Genomic DNA, 22,614 nt, shown 5'->3' on the forward strand with positions numbered 1-22,614 from the left:
TATGTGTTCCCTACACTCTGTACAATAATATCTAATAATTCACTGTGACAGATGACAGATGGTGTTATATGTATTCCCTACACTCTGTACAATAATATCTAACAATTCACTGTGACAGATGGTGTTATATGTATTCCCTACACTCTGTACAATAATATCTAACAATTCACTATGACAGATGGTGTTATATGTATTCCCTACACTCTGTACAATAATATCTAACAATTCACTATGACAGATGGTGTTATATGTATTCCCTACACTCTGTACAATTATATCTAACAATTCACTGTGACAGATGGTGTTATATGTATTCCCTACACTCTGTACAATAATATCTAATAATTCACTGTGACAGATGGTGTTATATGTATTCCCTACACTCTGTACAATAATATCTAATAATTCACTGTGACAGATGGTGTTATATGTATTCCCTACACTCTGTACAATAATATCTAACAATTCACTGTGACAGATGGTGTTATATGTATTCCCTACACTCTGTACAATAATATCTAATAATTCACTGTGACAGATGGTGTTATATGTATTCCCTACACTCTGTACAATAATATCTAATAATTCACTATGACAGATGGTGTTATATGTGTTCCCTACACTCTGTACAATAATATCTAACAATTCACTGTGACAGATGGAGTTATATGTATACCCTACACTCTGTACAATAATATCTAATAATTCACTGTGACAGATGGTGTTATATGTATTCCCTACACTCTGTACAATAATATCTAATATTTCACTGTGACAGATGGAGTTATATGTATACCCTACACTCTGTACAATAATATCTAATAATTCACTATGACAGATGGTGTTATATGTATTCCCTACACTCTGTATAATAATATCTAACAATTCACTGTGGCAGATGGTGTTATATGTATTCCCTACACTCTGTACAATAATATCTAATAATTCACTGTGACAGATGGTGTTATATGTATTCCCTACACTCTGTACAATAATATCTAATAATTCACTGTGACAGATGGAGTTATATGTATTCCCTACACACCGTACAATAATATCTAATAATTCACTATGACAGATGGTGTTATATGTGTTCCCTACACTCTGTACAATAATATCTAACAATTCACTGTGACAGATGGAGTTATATGTATTCCCTACACTCTGTACAATAATATCTAACAATTCACTGTGACAGATGGTGTTATATGTATTCCCTACACTCTGTACAATAATATCTAATATTTCACTGTGACAGATGGAGTTATATGTATACCCTACACTCTGTACAATAATATCTAATAATTCACTATGACAGATGGTGTTATATGTATTCCCTACACTCTGTATAATAATATCTAACAATTCACTGTGGCAGATGGTGTTATATGTATTCCCTACACTCTGTACAATAATATCTAATAATTCACTGTGACAGATGGTGTTATATGTATTCCCTACACTCTGTACAATAATATCTAATAATTCACTATGACAGATGGTGTTATATGTATTCCCTACACACTGTACAATAATATCTAATAATTCACTATGACAGATGTTGTTATATGTATTCCTAACACTCTGTACAATAATATCTAACAATTCACTGTGACAGATGGTGTTATATGTATTCCCTACACTCTGTACAATAATATCTAATAATTCACTATGACAGATGGTGTTATATGTATTCCCTACACTCTGTACAATAATATCTAATAATTCACTGTGACAGATGGTGTTATATGTATTCCCTACACTCTGTACAATAATATCTAATAATTCACTATGACAGATGGTGTTATATGTATTCCCTACACTCTGTATAATAATATCTAACAATTCACTATGACAGATGTTGTTATATGTATTCCTAACACTCTGTACAATAATATCTAACAATTCACTGTGACAGATGGTGTTATATGTATTCCCTACACTCTGTACAATAATATCTAATAATTCACTGTGACAGATGGTGTTATATGTATTCCCTACACTCTGTACAATAATATCTAATAATTCACTGTGACAGATGGTGTTATATGTATTCCCTACACTCTGTACAATAATATCTAATAATTCACTATGACAGATGGTGTTATATGTATTCCCTACACTCTGTACAATAATATCTAATAATTCACTATGACAGATGGTGTTATATGTATTCCCTACACTCTGTATAATAATATCTAACAATTCACTGTGGCAGATGGTGTTATATGTATTCCCTACACTCTGTACAATAATATCTAATAATTCACTGTGACAGATGGTGTTATATGTATTCCCTACACTCTGTATAATAATATCTAACAATTCACTGTGGCAGATGGTGTTATATGTATTCCCTACACTCTGTACAATAATATCTAATAATTCACTGTGGCAGATGGTGTTATATGTATTCCCTACACACTGTACAATATTATGTAATAATTCACTATGACAGATGTTGTTATATGTATTCCTTACACTCTGTACAATAATATCTAACAATTCACTATGACAGATGGTGTTATATGTGTTCCCTACACTCTGTACAATAATATCTAATAATTCACTGTGACAGATGGTGTTATATGTATTCCCTACACACCGTACAATAATATCTAATAATTCACTGTGGCAGATGGTGTTATATGTATTCCCTACACACCGTACAATAATATCTAATAATTCACTATGACAGATGGTGTTATATGTATTCCCTACACACCGTACAATAATATCTAACAATTCACTATGACAGATGGTGTTATATGTATTCCCTATACTCTGTACAATAATATCTAACAATTCACTATGACAGATGGTGTTATATGTATTCCGTACACTCTGTACAATAATATCTAACAATTCACTGTGACAGATGGTGTTATATGTATTCCCTACACTCTGTACAATAATATCTAACAATTCACTATGACAGATGGCAGATGGTGTTATATGTGTTCCCTACTCTCTGTACAATAATATATAACAATTCACTGTGACAGATGGTGTTATATGTATTCCCTACACACCGTACAATAATATCTAATAATTCACTATGACAGATGGTGTTATATGTATTCCCTACACACCGTACAATAATATCTAATAATTCACTGTGACAGATGGTGTTATATGTATTCCCTACACACCGTACAATAATATCTAACAATTCACTGTGACAGATGGTGTTATATGTATTCCCTATACTCTGTACAATAATATCTAACAATTCACTGTGGCAGATGGTGTTATATGTATTCCGTACACTCTGTACAATAATATCTAACAATTCACTGTGACAGATGGTGTTATATGTATTCCCTACACTCTGTACAATAATATCTAATAATTCACTGTGGCAGATGGTGTTATATGTATTCCCTACACACCGTACAATAATATCTAATAATTCACTGTGACAGATGGTGTTATATGTATTCCCTACACACCGTACAATAATATCTAACAATTCACTGTGACAGATGGTGTTATATGTATTCCCTATACTCTGTACAATAATATCTAACAATTCACTGTGGCAGATGGAGTTATATGTATTCCCTACACTCTGTACAATAATATCTAACAATTCACTGTGACAGATGGTGTTATATGTGTTCCCTACACTCTGTACAATAATATCTAACAATTCACTGTGACAGATGGTGTTATATGTATTCCCTACACTCTGTACAATAATATCTAACAATTCACTATGACAGATGGTGTTATATGTATTCCCTATACTCTGTACAATAATATCTAACAATTCACTATGACAGTTGGTGTTATATGTATTCCCTACACTCTGTACAATAATATCTAATAATTCACTATGACAGATGGTGTTATATGTGTTCCCTACACTCTGTACAATAATATCTAACAATTCACTGTGACAGATGGTGTTATATGTGTTCCCTACACTCTGTACAATAATATCTAATAATTCACTATGACAGATGGTGTTATATGTATTCCCTATACTCTGTACAATAATATCTAACAATTCACTATGACAGTTGGTGTTATATGTATTCCCTACACTCTGTACAATAATATCTAATAATTCACTATGACAGATGGTGTTATATGTGTTCCCTACACTCTGTACAATAATATCTAATAATTCACTGTGACAGATGGTGTTATATGTATTCCCTACACACCGTACAATAATATCTAATAATTCACTGTGGCAGATGGTGTTATATGTATTCCCTACACACCGTACAATAATATCTAATAATTCACTGTGGCAGATGGTGTTATATGTATTCCTTACACTCTGTACAATAATATCTAACAATTCACTGTGGCAGATGGTGTTATATGTATTCCTTACACTCTGTACAATAATATCTAATAATTCACTGTGGCAGATGGTGTTATATGTATTCCCTACAAACTGTACAATAATATCTAACAATTCACTGTGACAGATGGTGTTATATGTATTCCCTACACTCTGTACAATAATATCTAAAAATTCTTACGTCATTAAACGAGGGTGCAATGAAATTCAAGCAACTGTCAACATCATAGCAGATGGAAAATGCTTGATCCATCAGATCCTAAAACACAAGACGATAAAATCCACATAATATAGTGTCTATTACATAAATATATATACATAATATACATAGTATATATACATAATATAGTGTCCCACATACTCCCATTGCTAAACAAATACATAACCTGTGACCTGCCCAAATACCTCCACATACTGCTACTATCTCAGTCCCGGCCAGTACATGCATTGCCTCCAACAACAACCTTCCATAGTGCTATAGATGTGTCTTACTTCATCTAGCCTCAATATGCCACGCAGTGCAAGATGCCTGGTACCGATGAGTTGCCAAGTCCCATGCCACTCTTCTAGCAGTAAGCACTTTTTTTGCCACTAGGAGGCACAAGGAGAGTTTACCGATTAATTTGATATGTGACACTTATATTGTATACAAAGCACATTGGAACTTGACATGTAAAACTGCGCAGCCACTGAATCGCAGCATTTCATATTCAGTGACAGCCGCGCACAGATACACAAGTGTCTCATATCATATTAAACAGCATAGTCTCCTGGTGCGTCATAGTCACATCGCATTGGGACTAAGGGCCTGATTCAGAGCCGCTCGTAAGCGGCAGTACGCTCGTTCCGAGCGATGTTCGCACTTCTGCGCATGCGTACAGTTTATAATGCGCATGCGCGAATCAGTCAGTTCGGCCGAAAAACGTTTGTTCGCTATATAGCGAATGCCTGCTACTTTGAGTGACAGGAGGAGGCGTATGTGGGTGGTAACAGGGGAAGGTGCTTGAAAACGGGGAGTGGAATTAAGAACGCAGGTGTGCTTAAAGGTCAAAACGGGCGTTTTATGGGTGTGCATAATTAATACAGCAGCGTCATTGACCACGTCACTGGGTTATTTTATAGTCAAAACTGCTCGCAAGATAGCGGAAGGAAAAACCAACCACAAGAATTGCGAGCAATTCATACGCTGATCGATGTATTCGATTATTTTAATAAATAGCGGACATAACGTATGATTCAAGCGGCCAGGGGGCGTATTTTTCAAATAAACGTCCGCAATTTTTGTTCGCTCGTTCAGACATGGAAGCGTGAACAGACCGCAAAGAGTGAACGGTTCATTTGAATAGCCACCCACTTTTCCTGAACGAGCGAGCGCTAATTGCGTCCGGCTCTGAATCAGGCCCTAAGATGCATCATTATGTGCGGTACCTCCACCTACATCCCCCCATACACATTACCTCTCACTACTAATCATTATGTGCAGTACCTCCACCTACTCATTACCTCTCACTACTAATCATTATGTGCAGTACCTCCACCTACTCATTACCTCTCACTACTAATCATTATGTGCAGTACCCTCCACCTACATCCCCACATACTCATTACCTCTCACTACTAATCATTATGTGCAGTACCTCCACCTACATCCCCACATACTCATTACCTCTCACTACTAATCATTATGTGCAGTACCTCCACCTACATCCCCACATACTCATTACCTCTCACTACTAATCATTATGTGCAGTACCTCCACCTACATCCCCACATACTCATTACCTCTCACTACTAATCATTATGTGCAGTAAATCCACCTACATCCCCACATACTCATTACCTCTCACTACTAATCATTATGTGCAGTACCTCCACCTACATCCCCACATACTCATTACCTCTCACTACTAATCATTATGTGCAGTACCTCCACCTACATGCCCACATACTCATTAACTCTCACTACTAATCATTATGTGGGGTACCTCCACCTACATCCCCACATACTCATTACCTCTCAGTACTAATCATTATGTGCGGTACCTCCACCTACATCTCCACATACTCATTACCTCTCACTACTAATCATTATGTGCAGTACCTCCACCTATATCCCCACATACTCATTACCTCTCACTACTAATCATTATGTGCAGTACCTCCACCTACATCCCCACATACTCATTACCTCTCACTACTAATCATTATGTGCAGTACCCTCCACCTACTCATTACCTCTCACTACTAATCATTATGTGCAGTACCCTCCACCTACATCCCCACATACTCATTACCTCTCACTACTAATCATTATGTGCAGTACCTCCACCTACTCATTACCTCTCACTACTAATCATTATGTGCAGTACCTCCACCTACATCCCCACATACTCATTACCTCTCACTACTAATCATTATGTGCAGTACCTCCACCTACATCCCAACTCCTGATCATTATGTTCAGTGCCTCCACCTACTCATTACCTCTCACTACTAATCATTATGTGCAGTACCTCCACCTACATCCCCACATACTCATTACCTCTCACTACTAATCATTATGTGCAGTACCTCCACCTACATCCCCACATACTCATTAACTCTCACTACTAATCATTATGTGAAGTACCTCCAATTACATCCCCACATGCTCATTACCTCTCACTACTAATCATTATGTGCAGTAACTCCACCTACTCATTACCTCTCACTACTATTATGTGCAGTACCTCCACCTACATCCCCACATACTCATTACCTCTCACTACTAATCATTATGTGCAGTACCTACACCTACATCCCCACATACTCATAACCTCTCACTACTAATCATTATGTGCAGAACCTCCACCTACATCCCCACATACTCATTACCTCTCACTACTAATCATTATGTGCAGTACCTCCACCTACATCCCCACATACTCATTACCTCTCACTCCTAATTATTATGTGCAGTACCTCCACCTACATCCCCACATACTCATTACATCTCACTACTAATCATTATGTGCAGTACCTCCACCTACATCTCCACATACTCATTACCTCTCACTACTAATCATTATGTGCAGTACCTCCACCTACATCCCCACATACTCATTACCTCTCACTACTAATCATTATGTGCAGTACCTCCACCTACATCCCCACATACTTATTACCTCTCACTACTAATCATTATGTGCAGTACCTCCACCTACATCCCCACATACTCATTACCTCTCACTACTAATCATTATGTGCAGTACCTACACCTACATCCCCACATACTCATTACCTCTCACTACTAATCATTATGTGCAGTACCTCCACCTACATCCCCACATACTTATTACCTCTCACTACTAATCATTATGTGCAGTACCTCCACCTACATCCCCACATACTCATTACCTCTCACTACAAACCATTATGTGCAGTACCTCCACCTACATCCCCACATACTCATTACCTCTCACTACTAATCATTATGTGCAGTAACTCCACCCACACATACTCATTACCTCTCACTACTAATCATTATGTGCAGTACCTCCACCTACATCCCCACATACTCATTACCTCTCACTACTAATCATTATGTGTAGTACCTCCAATTACATCCCCACATACTCATTACCTCTCACTACTAATCGTTATATGCAGTACCTCCACCTACGTCCCCACATACTCATTACCTCTCACTACTAATCATTATGTGCAGTACCTCCACCTACGTCCCCACATACTCATTACCTCTCACTACTAATCATTATGTGCAGTACCTCCACCTACATCCCCACATACTCATTACCTCTCACTACTAATCATTATGTGCAGTACATCCACCTACATCCCCACATACTCATTACCTCTCACTACTAATCATTATGTGCAGTACCTCCACCTACATCCCCACATACTCATTACCTCTCACTACTAATCATTATGTGCGGTACCTCCACCTACATCCCCACATACTCATTACCTCTCACTACTAATCATTAAGTGCAGTACCTCCACCTACATCCCCACATACTCATTACCTCTTACTACTAATCATTATGTGCAGTACTTCCACCTACATCCTCACATACTCATTACCTCAGTACCTCCACCTACATCCCCACATACTCATTACCTCTCACTACTAATCATTATGTGCAGTACCTACACCTACATCCCCACATGCTCATTACCTCTCACTACTAATCATTATGTGCAGTACCTCCACCTACATCCCCACATGCTCATTACCTCTCACTACTAATCATTATGTGCAGTACCTCCACTTACATCCCCACATACTCATTACCTCTCACTACTAATCATTATGTGCAGTACCTACACCTACATCCCCACATGCTCATTACCTCTCACTACTAATCATTATGTGCAGTACCTCCACCTACATCCCCACATGCTCATTACCTCTCACTACTAATCATTATGTGCGGTACCTCCACCTACATCCCCACATACTCATTACCTCTCACTACTAATCATTATGTGCAGTACATCCACCTACATCCCCACATACTCATTACCTCTCACTACTGATCATTATGTGCAGTACCTACACCTACATCCCCACATGCTCATTACCTCTCACTACTAATCATTATGTGCGGTACCTCCACCTACATCCCCACATACTCATTACCTCTCAGCACTAATCATTATGTGCGGTACCTCCAACTACATCCCCACATACTCATTACCTCTCACTACTAATCATTATGTGCGGTACCTCCACCTACATCCCCACTTACTCATTACCTCTCACTTCTAATCATTATATGCAGTACCTCCACCTACATCCCCACATACTCATTACCTCTCACTACTAATCATTATGTGCAGTACCTCCACCTACATCCCCACATACTCATTACCTCTCACTACTAATCAGTATTTGCAGTACCTCTTCCTACATCCCCACATACTCATTACCTCTCACTCCTAATCATTATGTGCAGTACCTCCACCTACATCCCCACATACTCATTACCTCTCACTTCTAATCATTATGTGCAGTACCTCCACCTACATCCACACATACTCATTACCTCTCACTCCTAATCATTATGTGCAGTACCTCCACCTACATCCCCACATACTCATTACCTCTCACTACTAATCATTATGTGCAGTACCTCCACCTACATCCACACATACTCATTACCTCTCACTACTAATCATTATGTGCTGTAACTCCACCTACATCCTCACATACTCATTACCTCTCACTACTAATCATTATGTGCAGTGCCTCCACCTACATCCCCACATACTCATTACCTCTCACTACTAATCATTATGTGCGGTACCTCCACCTACATCCCCACATACTCATTACCTCTCACTACTAATCATTATGTGCGGTACCTCCACCTACATCCCCACATACTCATTACCTCTCACTACTAATCATTATGTGCGGTACCTCCACCTACATCCCCACATACTCATTACCTCTCACTACTAATCATTATGTGCAGTACCTCCACCTACATCCCCACATACTCATTACCTCTCACTACTAATCATTATGTGCTGTACCTCCACCTACATCCTCACATACTCATTACCTCTCACTACTAATCATTATGTGCAGTACCTCCACCTACATCCCCACATACTCATTACCTCTCACTTCTAATCATTATGTGCAGTACCTCCACCTACATCCCCACATACTCATTACCTCTCACTACTAATCATTATGTGCATTACCTCCACCTACATCCCCACATACTCATTACCTCTCATTACTAATCATTATGTGCAGTACCTCCACCTACATCCCCACATACTCATTACCTCTCATTACTAATCATTATGTGCAGTACCTCCACCTACATCCCCACATACTCATTACCTCTCATTACTAATCATTATGTGCAGTACCTCCACCTACATCCCCACATACTCATTACCTCTCACTCCTAATCATTATGTGCAGTACCTCCACCTACATCCCCACATACTCATTACCTCTCACTTCTAATCATTATGTGCAGTACCTCCACCTACATCCCCACATACTCATTACCTCTCACTACTAATCATTATGTGCAGTACCTCCACCTACATCCCCACATACTCATTACCTCTCACTACTAATCATTATGTGCGGTACCTCCACCTACATCCCCACATACTCATTACCTCTCACTACTAATCATTATGTGCGGTACCTCCACCTACATCCCCACATACTCATTACCTCTCACTACTAATCATTATGTGCGGTACCTCCACCTACATCCCCACATACTCATTACCTCTCACTACTAATCATTATGTGCAGTACCTCCACCTACATCCCCACATACTCATTACATCTCACTACTAATCATTATGTGCAGTACCTCCACCTACATCTCCACATACTCATTACCTCTCACTACTAATCATTATGTGCAGTACCTCCACCTACATCCCCACATACTCATTACCTCTCACTACTAATCATTATGTGCAGTACCTCCACCTACATCCCCACATACTTATTACCTCTCACTACTAATCATTATGTGCAGTACCTCCACCTACATCCCCACATACTCATTACCTCTCACTACTAATCATTATGTGCAGTACCTACACCTACATCCCCACATACTCATTACCTCTCACTACTAATCATTATGTGCAGTACCTCCACCTACATCCCCACATACTTATTACCTCTCACTACTAATCATTATGTGCAGTACCTCCACCTACATCCCCACATACTCATTACCTCTCACTACAAACCATTATGTGCAGTACCTCCACCTACATCCCCACATACTCATTACCTCTCACTACTAATCATTATGTGCAGTAACTCCACCCACACATACTCATTACCTCTCACTACTAATCATTATGTGCAGTACCTCCACCTACATCCCCACATACTCATTACCTCTCACTACTAATCATTATGTGTAGTACCTCCAATTACATCCCCACATACTCATTACCTCTCACTACTAATCGTTATATGCAGTACCTCCACCTACGTCCCCACATACTCATTACCTCTCACTACTAATCATTATGTGCAGTACCTCCACCTACGTCCCCACATACTCATTACCTCTCACTACTAATCATTATGTGCAGTACCTCCACCTACATCCCCACATACTCATTACCTCTCACTACTAATCATTATGTGCAGTACATCCACCTACATCCCCACATACTCATTACCTCTCACTACTAATCATTATGTGCAGTACCTCCACCTACATCCCCACATACTCATTACCTCTCACTACTAATCATTATGTGCGGTACCTCCACCTACATCCCCACATACTCATTACCTCTCACTACTAATCATTAAGTGCAGTACCTCCACCTACATCCCCACATACTCATTACCTCTTACTACTAATCATTATGTGCAGTACTTCCACCTACATCCTCACATACTCATTACCTCAGTACCTCCACCTACATCCCCACATACTCATTACCTCTCACTACTAATCATTATGTGCAGTACCTACACCTACATCCCCACATGCTCATTACCTCTCACTACTAATCATTATGTGCAGTACCTCCACCTACATCCCCACATGCTCATTACCTCTCACTACTAATCATTATGTGCAGTACCTCCACTTACATCCCCACATACTCATTACCTCTCACTACTAATCATTATGTGCAGTACCTACACCTACATCCCCACATGCTCATTACCTCTCACTACTAATCATTATGTGCAGTACCTCCACCTACATCCCCACATGCTCATTACCTCTCACTACTAATCATTATGTGCGGTACCTCCACCTACATCCCCACATACTCATTACCTCTCACTACTAATCATTATGTGCAGTACATCCACCTACATCCCCACATACTCATTACCTCTCACTACTGATCATTATGTGCAGTACCTACACCTACATCCCCACATGCTCATTACCTCTCACTACTAATCATTATGTGCGGTACCTCCACCTACATCCCCACATACTCATTACCTCTCAGCACTAATCATTATGTGCGGTACCTCCAACTACATCCCCACATACTCATTACCTCTCACTACTAATCATTATGTGCGGTACCTCCACCTACATCCCCACTTACTCATTACCTCTCACTTCTAATCATTATATGCAGTACCTCCACCTACATCCCCACATACTCATTACCTCTCACTACTAATCATTATGTGCAGTACCTCCACCTACATCCCCACATACTCATTACCTCTCACTACTAATCAGTATTTGCAGTACCTCTTCCTACATCCCCACATACTCATTACCTCTCACTCCTAATCATTATGTGCAGTACCTCCACCTACATCCCCACATACTCATTACCTCTCACTTCTAATCATTATGTGCAGTACCTCCACCTACATCCACACATACTCATTACCTCTCACTCCTAATCATTATGTGCAGTACCTCCACCTACATCCCCACATACTCATTACCTCTCACTACTAATCATTATGTGCAGTACCTCCACCTACATCCACACATACTCATTACCTCTCACTACTAATCATTATGTGCTGTAACTCCACCTACATCCTCACATACTCATTACCTCTCACTACTAATCATTATGTGCAGTGCCTCCACCTACATCCCCACATACTCATTACCTCTCACTACTAATCATTATGTGCGGTACCTCCACCTACATCCCCACATACTCATTACCTCTCACTACTAATCATTATGTGCGGTACCTCCACCTACATCCCCACATACTCATTACCTCTCACTACTAATCATTATGTGCGGTACCTCCACCTACATCCCCACATACTCATTACCTCTCACTACTAATCATTATGTGCAGTACCTCCACCTACATCCCCACATACTCATTACCTCTCACTACTAATCATTATGTGCTGTACCTCCACCTACATCCTCACATACTCATTACCTCTCACTACTAATCATTATGTGCAGTACCTCCACCTACATCCCCACATACTCATTACCTCTCACTTCTAATCATTATGTGCAGTACCTCCACCTACATCCCCACATACTCATTACCTCTCACTACTAATCATTATGTGCATTACCTCCACCTACATCCCCACATACTCATTACCTCTCATTACTAATCATTATGTGCAGTACCTCCACCTACATCCCCACATACTCATTACCTCTCATTACTAATCATTATGTGCAGTACCTCCACCTACATCCCCACATACTCATTACCTCTCATTACTAATCATTATGTGCAGTACCTCCACCTACATCCCCACATACTCATTACCTCTCACTCCTAATCATTATGTGCAGTACCTCCACCTACATCCCCACATACTCATTACCTCTCACTTCTAATCATTATGTGCAGTACCTCCACCTACATCCCCACATACTCATTACCTCTCACTACTAATCATTATGTGCAGTACCTCCACCTACATCCCCACATACTCATTACCTCTCACTACTAATCATTATGTGCGGTACCTCCACCTACATCCCCACATACTCATTACCTCTCACTACTAATCATTATGTGCGGTACCTCCACCTACATCCCCACATACTCATTACCTCTCACTACTAATCATTATGTGCGGTACCTCCACCTACATCCCCACATACTCATTACCTCTCACTACTAATCATTATGTGCAGTACCTCCACCTACATCCCCACATACTCATTACCTCTCACTACTAATCATTATGTGCAGTACCTCCACCTACATCCCCACATACTCATTACCTCTCACTACTAATCATTATGTGCAGTACCTCCACCTACATCCCCACATAGTCATTCCCTCTCACTTCTAATCATTATGTGCAGTACCTCCACCTACATCCCCACATACTCATTACCTCTCACTACTAATCATTATGTGCAGTACCTCCACCTACATCCCCACATACTCATTACCTCTCACTACTAATCATTATGTGCAGTACCTCCACCTACATCCCCACATACTCATTACCTCTCACTTCTAATCATTATGTGCAGTACCTCCACCTACATCCCCACATACTCATTACCTCTCACTTCTATTATGTGCAGTACCTCCACCTACATCCCCACATACTCATTACCTCTCACTACTAATCATTATGTGCAGTACCTCCACCTAGATCCCCACATACTCATTACCTCTCACTACTAATCATTATGTGCAGTACCTCCACCTACATCCTCACATACTCATTACCTCTCACTACTAATCATTATGTGCAGTACCTCCACCTACATCCCCACATACTCATTACCTCTCACTACTAATCATTATGTGCAGTACCTCCACCTACATCCCCACATACTCATTACCTCTCACTACTAATCATTATGTGCAGTACCTCCACCTACATCCCCACATACTCATTACCTCTCACTACTAATCATTATGTGCGGTACCTCCACCTACATCCCCACATACTCATTACCTCTCACTACTAATCATTATGTGCAGTACCTCCACCTACATCCCCACATACTCATTACCTCTCACTTCTATTATGTGCAGTACCTCCACCTACATCCCCACATACTCATTACCTCTCACTACTAATCATTATGTGCAGTACCTCCACCTAGATCCCCACATACTCATTACCTCTCACTACTAATCATTATGTGCAGTACCTCCACCTACATCCTCACATACTCATTACCTCTCACTACTAATCATTATGTGCAGTACCTCCACCTACATCCCCACATACTCATTACCTCTCACTACTAATCATTATGTGCAGTACCTCCACCTACATCCCCACATACTCATTACCTCTCACTACTAATCATTATGTGCAGTACCTCCACCTACATCCCCACATACTCATTACCTCTCACTACTAATCATTATGTGCGGTACCTCCACCTACATCCCCACATACTCATTACCTCTCACTACTAATCATTATGTGCAGTACCTCCACCTACATCCCCACATACTCATTACCTCTCACTACTAATCATTATGTGCGGTACCTCCACCTACATCCCCACATACTCATTACCTCTCACTACTAATCATTATGTGCAGTACCTCCACCTACATCCCCACATACTCATTACCTCTCACTACTAATCATTATGTGCAGTACCTCCACCTACATCCCCACATACTCATTACCTCTCACTACTAATCATTATGTGCAGTACCTCTACCTACATCCCCACATAGTCATTCCCTCTCACTTCTAATCATTATGTGCAGTACCTCCACCTACATCCCCACATACTCATTACCTCTCACTACTAATCATTATGTGCAGTACCTCCACCTACATCCCCACATACTCATTACCTCTCACTACTAATCATTATGTGCAGTACCTCCACCTACATCCCCACATACTCATTACCTCTCACTTCTAATCATTATGTGCAGTACCTCCACCTACATCCCCACATACTCATTACCTCTCACTTCTATTATGTGCAGTACCTCCACCTACATCCCCACATACTCATTACCTCTCACTACTAATCATTATGTGCAGTACCTCCACCTACATCCCCACATACTCATTACCTCTCACTACTAATCATTATGTGCAGTACCTCCACCTACATCCTCACATACTCATTACCTCTCACTACTAATCGTTATGTGCAGTACCTCCACCTACATCCCCACATGCTCATTACCTCTCACTACTAATCATTATGTGCAGTACCTCCACCTACATCCCCACATACTCATTACCTCTCACTACTAATCATTATGTGCAGTACCTCCACCTACATCCCCACATACTCATTACCTCTCACTACTAATCATTATGTGCGGTACCTCCACCTACATCCCCACATACTCATTAACTCTCACTACTAATCATTATGTGCAGTACCTCCACCTACATCCCCACATACTCATTACCTCTCACTACTAATCATTATGTGCAGTACCTCCATATACATCCCCACATACTCATTACCTCTCACTACTATTATGTGCAGTACCTCCACCTACATCCCCACATACTCATTACCTCTCACTACTGATCATTATGTGCAGTACCTCCACCTACATCCCCACGTACTCATTACCTCTCACTACTAATCATTATGTGCAGTACCTCCATCTACTCATTACCTCTCACTACTAATCATTATGTGCAGTACCTCCACCTACATCCCCACATACTCATTATCTCTCACTTCTAATCATTATGTGCAGTACCTCCACCTACATCCCCACATACTCATTACCTCTCACTACTAATCATTATGTGCAGTACCTCCACCTACATCCCCACATACTCATTACCTCTCACTACTAATCATTATGTGCAGTACCTCCACCTACATCCCCACATACTCATTACCTCTCACTACTAATCATTATGTGCGGTACCTCCACCTACATCCCCACATACTCATTACCTCTCACTACTAATCATTATGTGCAGTACCTCCACCTACATCCCCACATACTCATTACCTCTCACTACTAATCATTATGTGCAGTACCTCCACCTAGATCCCCACATACTCATTACCTCTCACTACTAATCATTATGTGCAGTACCTCCACCTACATCCTCACATACTCATTACCTCTCACTACTAATCATTATGTGCAGTACCTCCACCTACATCCCCACATACTCATTACCTCTCACTACTAATCATTATGTGCAGTACCTCCACCTACATCCCCACATACTCATTACCTCTCACTACTAATCATTATGTGCAGTACCTCCACCTACATCCCCACATACTCATTACCTCTCACTACTAATCATTATGTGCGGTACCTCCACCTACATCCCCACATACTCATTACCTCTCACTACTAATCATTATGTGCAGTACCTCCACCTACATCCCCACATACTCATTACCTCTCACTTCTATTATGTGCAGTACCTCCACCTACATCCCCACATACTCATTACCTCTCACTACTAATCATTATGTGCAGTACCTCCACCTAGATCCCCACATACTCATTACCTCTCACTACTAATCATTATGTGCAGTACCTCCACCTACATCCTCACATACTCATTACCTCTCACTACTAATCATTATGTGCAGTACCTCCACCTACATCCCCACATACTCATTACCTCTCACTACTAATCATTATGTGCAGTACCTCCACCTACATCCCCACATACTCATTACCTCTCACTACTAATCATTATGTGCAGTACCTCCACCTACATCCCCACATACTCATTACCTCTCACTACTAATCATTATGTGCGGTACCTCCACCTACATCCCCACATACTCATTACCTCTCACTACTAATCATTATGTGCAGTACCTCCACCTACATCCCCACATACTCATTACCTCTCACTACTAATCATTATGTGCGGTACCTCCACCTACATCCCCACATACTCATTACCTCTCACTACTAATCATTATGTGCAGTACCTCCACCTACATCCCCACATACTCATTACCTCTCACTACTAATCATTATGTGCAGTACCTCCACCTACATCCCCACATACTCATTACCTCTCACTACTAATCATTATGTGCAGTACCTCTACCTACATCCCCACATAGTCATTCCCTCTCACTTCTAATCATTATGTGCAGTACCTCCACCTACATCCCCACATACTCATTACCTCTCACTACTAATCATTATGTGCAGTACCTCCACCTACATCCCCACATACTCATTACCTCTCACTACTAATCATTATGTGCAGTACCTCCACCTACATCCCCACATACTCATTACCTCTCACTTCTAATCATTATGTGCAGTACCTCCACCTACATCCCCACATACTCATTACCTCTCACTTCTATTATGTGCAGTACCTCCACCTACATCCCCACATACTCATTACCTCTCACTACTAATCATTATGTGCAGTACCTCCACCTACATCCCCACATACTCATTACCTCTCACTACTAATCATTATGTGCAGTACCTCCACCTACATCCTCACATACTCATTACCTCTCACTACTAATCGTTATGTGCAGTACCTCCACCTACATCCCCACATGCTCATTACCTCTCACTACTAATCATTATGTGCAGTACCTCCACCTACATCCCCACATACTCATTACCTCTCACTACTAATCATTATGTGCAGTACCTCCACCTACATCCCCACATACTCATTACCTCTCACTACTAATCATTATGTGCGGTACCTCCACCTACATCCCCACATACTCATTAACTCTCACTACTAATCATTATGTGCAGTACCTCCACCTACATCCCCACATACTCATTACCTCTCACTACTAATCATTATGTGCAGTACCTCCATATACATCCCCACATACTCATTACCTCTCACTACTATTATGTGCAGTACCTCCACCTACATCCCCACATACTCATTACCTCTCACTACTGATCATTATGTGCAGTACCTCCACCTACATCCCCACGTACTCATTACCTCTCACTACTAATCATTATGTGCAGTACCTCCATCTACTCATTACCTCTCACTACTAATCATTATGTGCAGTACCTCCACCTACATCCCCACATACTCATTATCTCTCACTTCTAATCATTATGTGCAGTACCTCCACCTACATCCCCACATACTCATTACCTCTCACTACTAATCATTATGTGCAGTACCTCCACCTACATCCCCACATACTCATTACCTCTCACTACTAATCATTATGTGCAGTACCTCCACCTACATCCCCACATACTCATTACCTCTCACTACTAATCAATATGTGCAGTACCTCCACCTACATCCCCACATGCTCATTACCTCTCACTACTAATCATTCTGTGCGGTACCTCCACCTACATCCCCACATACTCATTACCTCTCACTACTAATCATTATGTGCAGTACCTCCACCTACTCATTACCTCTCACTACTAATCATTATGTGCAGTACCACCACCTACATCCCCACATACTCATTACTTCTCACTACTAATCATTATGTGCAGTACCTCCAGCTACATCCCCACATGCTCATTACCTCTCACTTCTAATCATTATGTGCAGTACCTCCACCTACATCACCACATACTCATTACCTCTCACTACTATTATGTGCAGTACCTCCACCTACATCCCCACATACTCATTACCTCTCACTACAAATCATTATGTGCAGTACCTCCACCTTAATCCCCACATACTCATTACCTCTTACTACTAATCATTATGTGCAGTACCTCCACCTACATCCCCACATACTCATTACCTCTCACTACTAATTATTATGTGCAGTACCTCCACCTACATCCCCACATACTCATTACCTCTCACTACTAATCATTATGTGCAGTACCTCCACCTACATCCCCACATACTCATTACCTCTCACTACTAATCATTATGTGCAGTACCTCCACCTACATCCCCACATACTCATTACCTCTCACTACTAATCATTATGTGCAGTACCTCCACCTACTCATTACCTCTCACTACTAATCATTATGTGAAGTACGTCCACCTACTCATTACCTCTCACTACTAATCATTATGTGCAGTACCTCCACCTTCATCCCCACATACTCATTACCTCTCACTACTAATCATTATGTGCAGTACCTCCATCAACTCATTACCTCTCACTACTAATGATTATGTGAAGTACCTCCACCTACTCATTACCTCTCACTACTAATCATTATGTGCAGTACCTCCACCTACATCCCCACATACTCATTACCTCTCACTACTACTCCTTATGTGCAGTACCTCCACCTACATCCCCACATGCTCATTACCTCTCATTACTAATCATTATGTGCGGTACGTCCACCCACATCCCCACATACTCATTACCTCTCACTACTTATCATTATGTGCAGTACTTCCACCTACATCCCCACATACTCATTACCTCTCACTACTAATCATTATGTGCAGTACCTCCACCTACATCCCCACATACTCATTACCTCTCACTACTAATCATTATGTGCAGTACCTCCACCTACTCATTACCTCTCACTACTAATCATTATGTGCAGTACCACCACCTACATCCCCACATACTCATTACCTCTCACTACTAATCATTATGTGCAGTACCTCCACCTACATCCCCACATACTCATTACCTCTCACTACTAATCATTATGTGCAGTACCTCCACCTACATCCCCACATACTCATTACCTCTCACTACTATTATGTGCAGTACCTCCACTTACATCCCCACATACTCATTACCTCTCACTACTAATCATTATGTGCAGTACCTCCACCTTAATCCCCACATACTCATTACCTCTCACTACTAATCATTATGTGCAGTACCTCCACCTACATCCCCACATACTCATTACCTCTCACTACTAATCATTATGTGCAGTACCTTCACCTACATCCCCACATACTCATTACCTCTCAGTACTAATCATTATGTGTTGTACCTCCACCTACATCCCCACATACTCATTACCTCTCACTACTAATCATTATGTGCAGTACCTCCACCTACATCCCCACATACTCATTACCTCTCACTACTAATCATTATGTGCAGTACCTCCACCTACATCCCCACATACTCATTACCTCTCACTACTAATCATTATGTGCAGTACCTCCACCTACTCATTACCTTTCACTACTAATCATTATGTGAAGTACCTCCACCTACTCATTACCTCTCACTACTAATCATTATGTGCAGTACCTCCACCTACATCCCCACATACTCATTACCTCTCACTACTACTCCTTATGTGCAGTACCTCCACCTACATCCCCACATGCTCATTACCTCTCACTACTAATCATTATGTGCGGTACCTCCACCCACATCCCCACATACTCATTACCTCTCACTACTAATCATTATGTGCAGTACTTCCACCTACATCCCCACATACTCATTACCTCTCACTACTAATCATTATGTGCAGTACCTCCACCTACATCCCCACATACTCATTACCTCTCACTACTAATCATTATGTGCAGTACCTCCACCTACATCCCCACATACTCATTACCTCTCACTACTAATCATTATGTGCAGTACCTCCACCTACTCATTACCTCTCACTACTAATCATTATGTGAAGTACCTCCACCTACTCATTACCTCTCACTACTAATCATTATGTGCAGTACCTCCACCTACATCCCCACATGCTAGTTACCTCTCACTCCTGATCATTATGTTCAGTGCCTCCACCTACTCATTACCTCTCACTACTAATCATTATGTGCAGTACCTCCACCTACATCCCCACATACTCATTACCTCTCACTACTATTCATTATGTGCAGTACCTCCACCTACATCCCCACATACTCATTAACTCTCACTACTAATCATTATGTGAAGTACCTCCAATTACATCCCCACATACTCATTACCTGTCACTACTAATCATTATGTGCAGCACCTCCACCTACTCATTACCTCTCACTACTAATTATTATGTGCAGTTCCAACACCTACATCCCCACATACTCATTACATCTCACTACTAATCATTATGTGCAGCACCTCCACCTACTCATTACCTCTCGCTACTAATTATTATGTGCAGTACCTCCACCTACATCCCCACATACTCATTACCTCTCACTACTAATTATTATGTGCAGTACCTCCACCTACATCCCCACATACTCATTACCTCTCACTACTATTATGTGCATTACCTCCACCTACATCCCCACATACTCATTACCTCTCACTACTAATCATTATGTGCAGTACCTCCACCTTCATCCCCACATACTCATTACCTCTCACTACTAATCATTATGTGCAGTACCTCCACCTACATCCCAACATACTCATTACCTCTCACTACTAATCATTATGTGCAGTACCTTCACCTACATCCCCACATACTCATTACCTCTCAGTACTAATCATTATGTGTGGTACCTCCACCTACATCCCCACATACTCATTACCTCTCACTACTAATCATTATGTGCAGTACCTCCACCTTCATCCCCACATACTCATTACCTCTCACTACTAATCATTATGTGCAGTACCTCCATCAACTCATTACCTCTCACTACTAATTATTATGTGCAGTACCTCCACCTACATCCCCACATACTCATTACCTCTCACTACTAATCATTATGTGCAGTACCTCCACCTACATCCCCACATACTCATTACCTCTCACTACTAATCATTATGTGCAGTACCTCCACCTACATCCCCACATACTCATTACCTCTCACTACTAATCCTTATGTGCTGGACCTCCACCTACATCCCCACATACTCATTACCTCTCACTACTAATCATTATGTGCGGTACCTCCACCTACATCCCAACATACTCTTTACCTCTCACTACTAATCATTATGTGTGGTACCTCCACCTACATCCCCACA

The 22,614-nt window shown here is 40.9% G+C and overlaps 1 protein-coding gene across 5 annotated transcripts in view; it reads right to left on the reverse strand.

Moving 5' to 3' along the window:
- ELMO3 (engulfment and cell motility 3) overlaps positions 1-22,614 on the reverse strand; it is a 450,596-nt gene that overhangs the window by 64,063 nt on the left and 363,919 nt on the right. For all 5 annotated transcript variants that reach the window (XM_088448606.1, XM_088448605.1, XM_088448607.1 and 2 more), the window contains one exon: positions 4,500-4,577. In XM_088448606.1, coding sequence (XP_088304732.1) covers positions 4,500-4,577 — 78 coding nt within the window. The remainder of the gene's footprint in view (positions 1-4,499; positions 4,578-22,614) is intronic.

The sequence above is a fragment of the Taudactylus pleione genome, unplaced genomic scaffold (genome assembly GCF_031769625.1).
Source record: "Taudactylus pleione unplaced genomic scaffold, aTauple2 ptg000461l, whole genome shotgun sequence".
In the NCBI taxonomy this organism is placed as follows: Eukaryota; Metazoa; Chordata; class Amphibia; order Anura; family Myobatrachidae; genus Taudactylus; species Taudactylus pleione.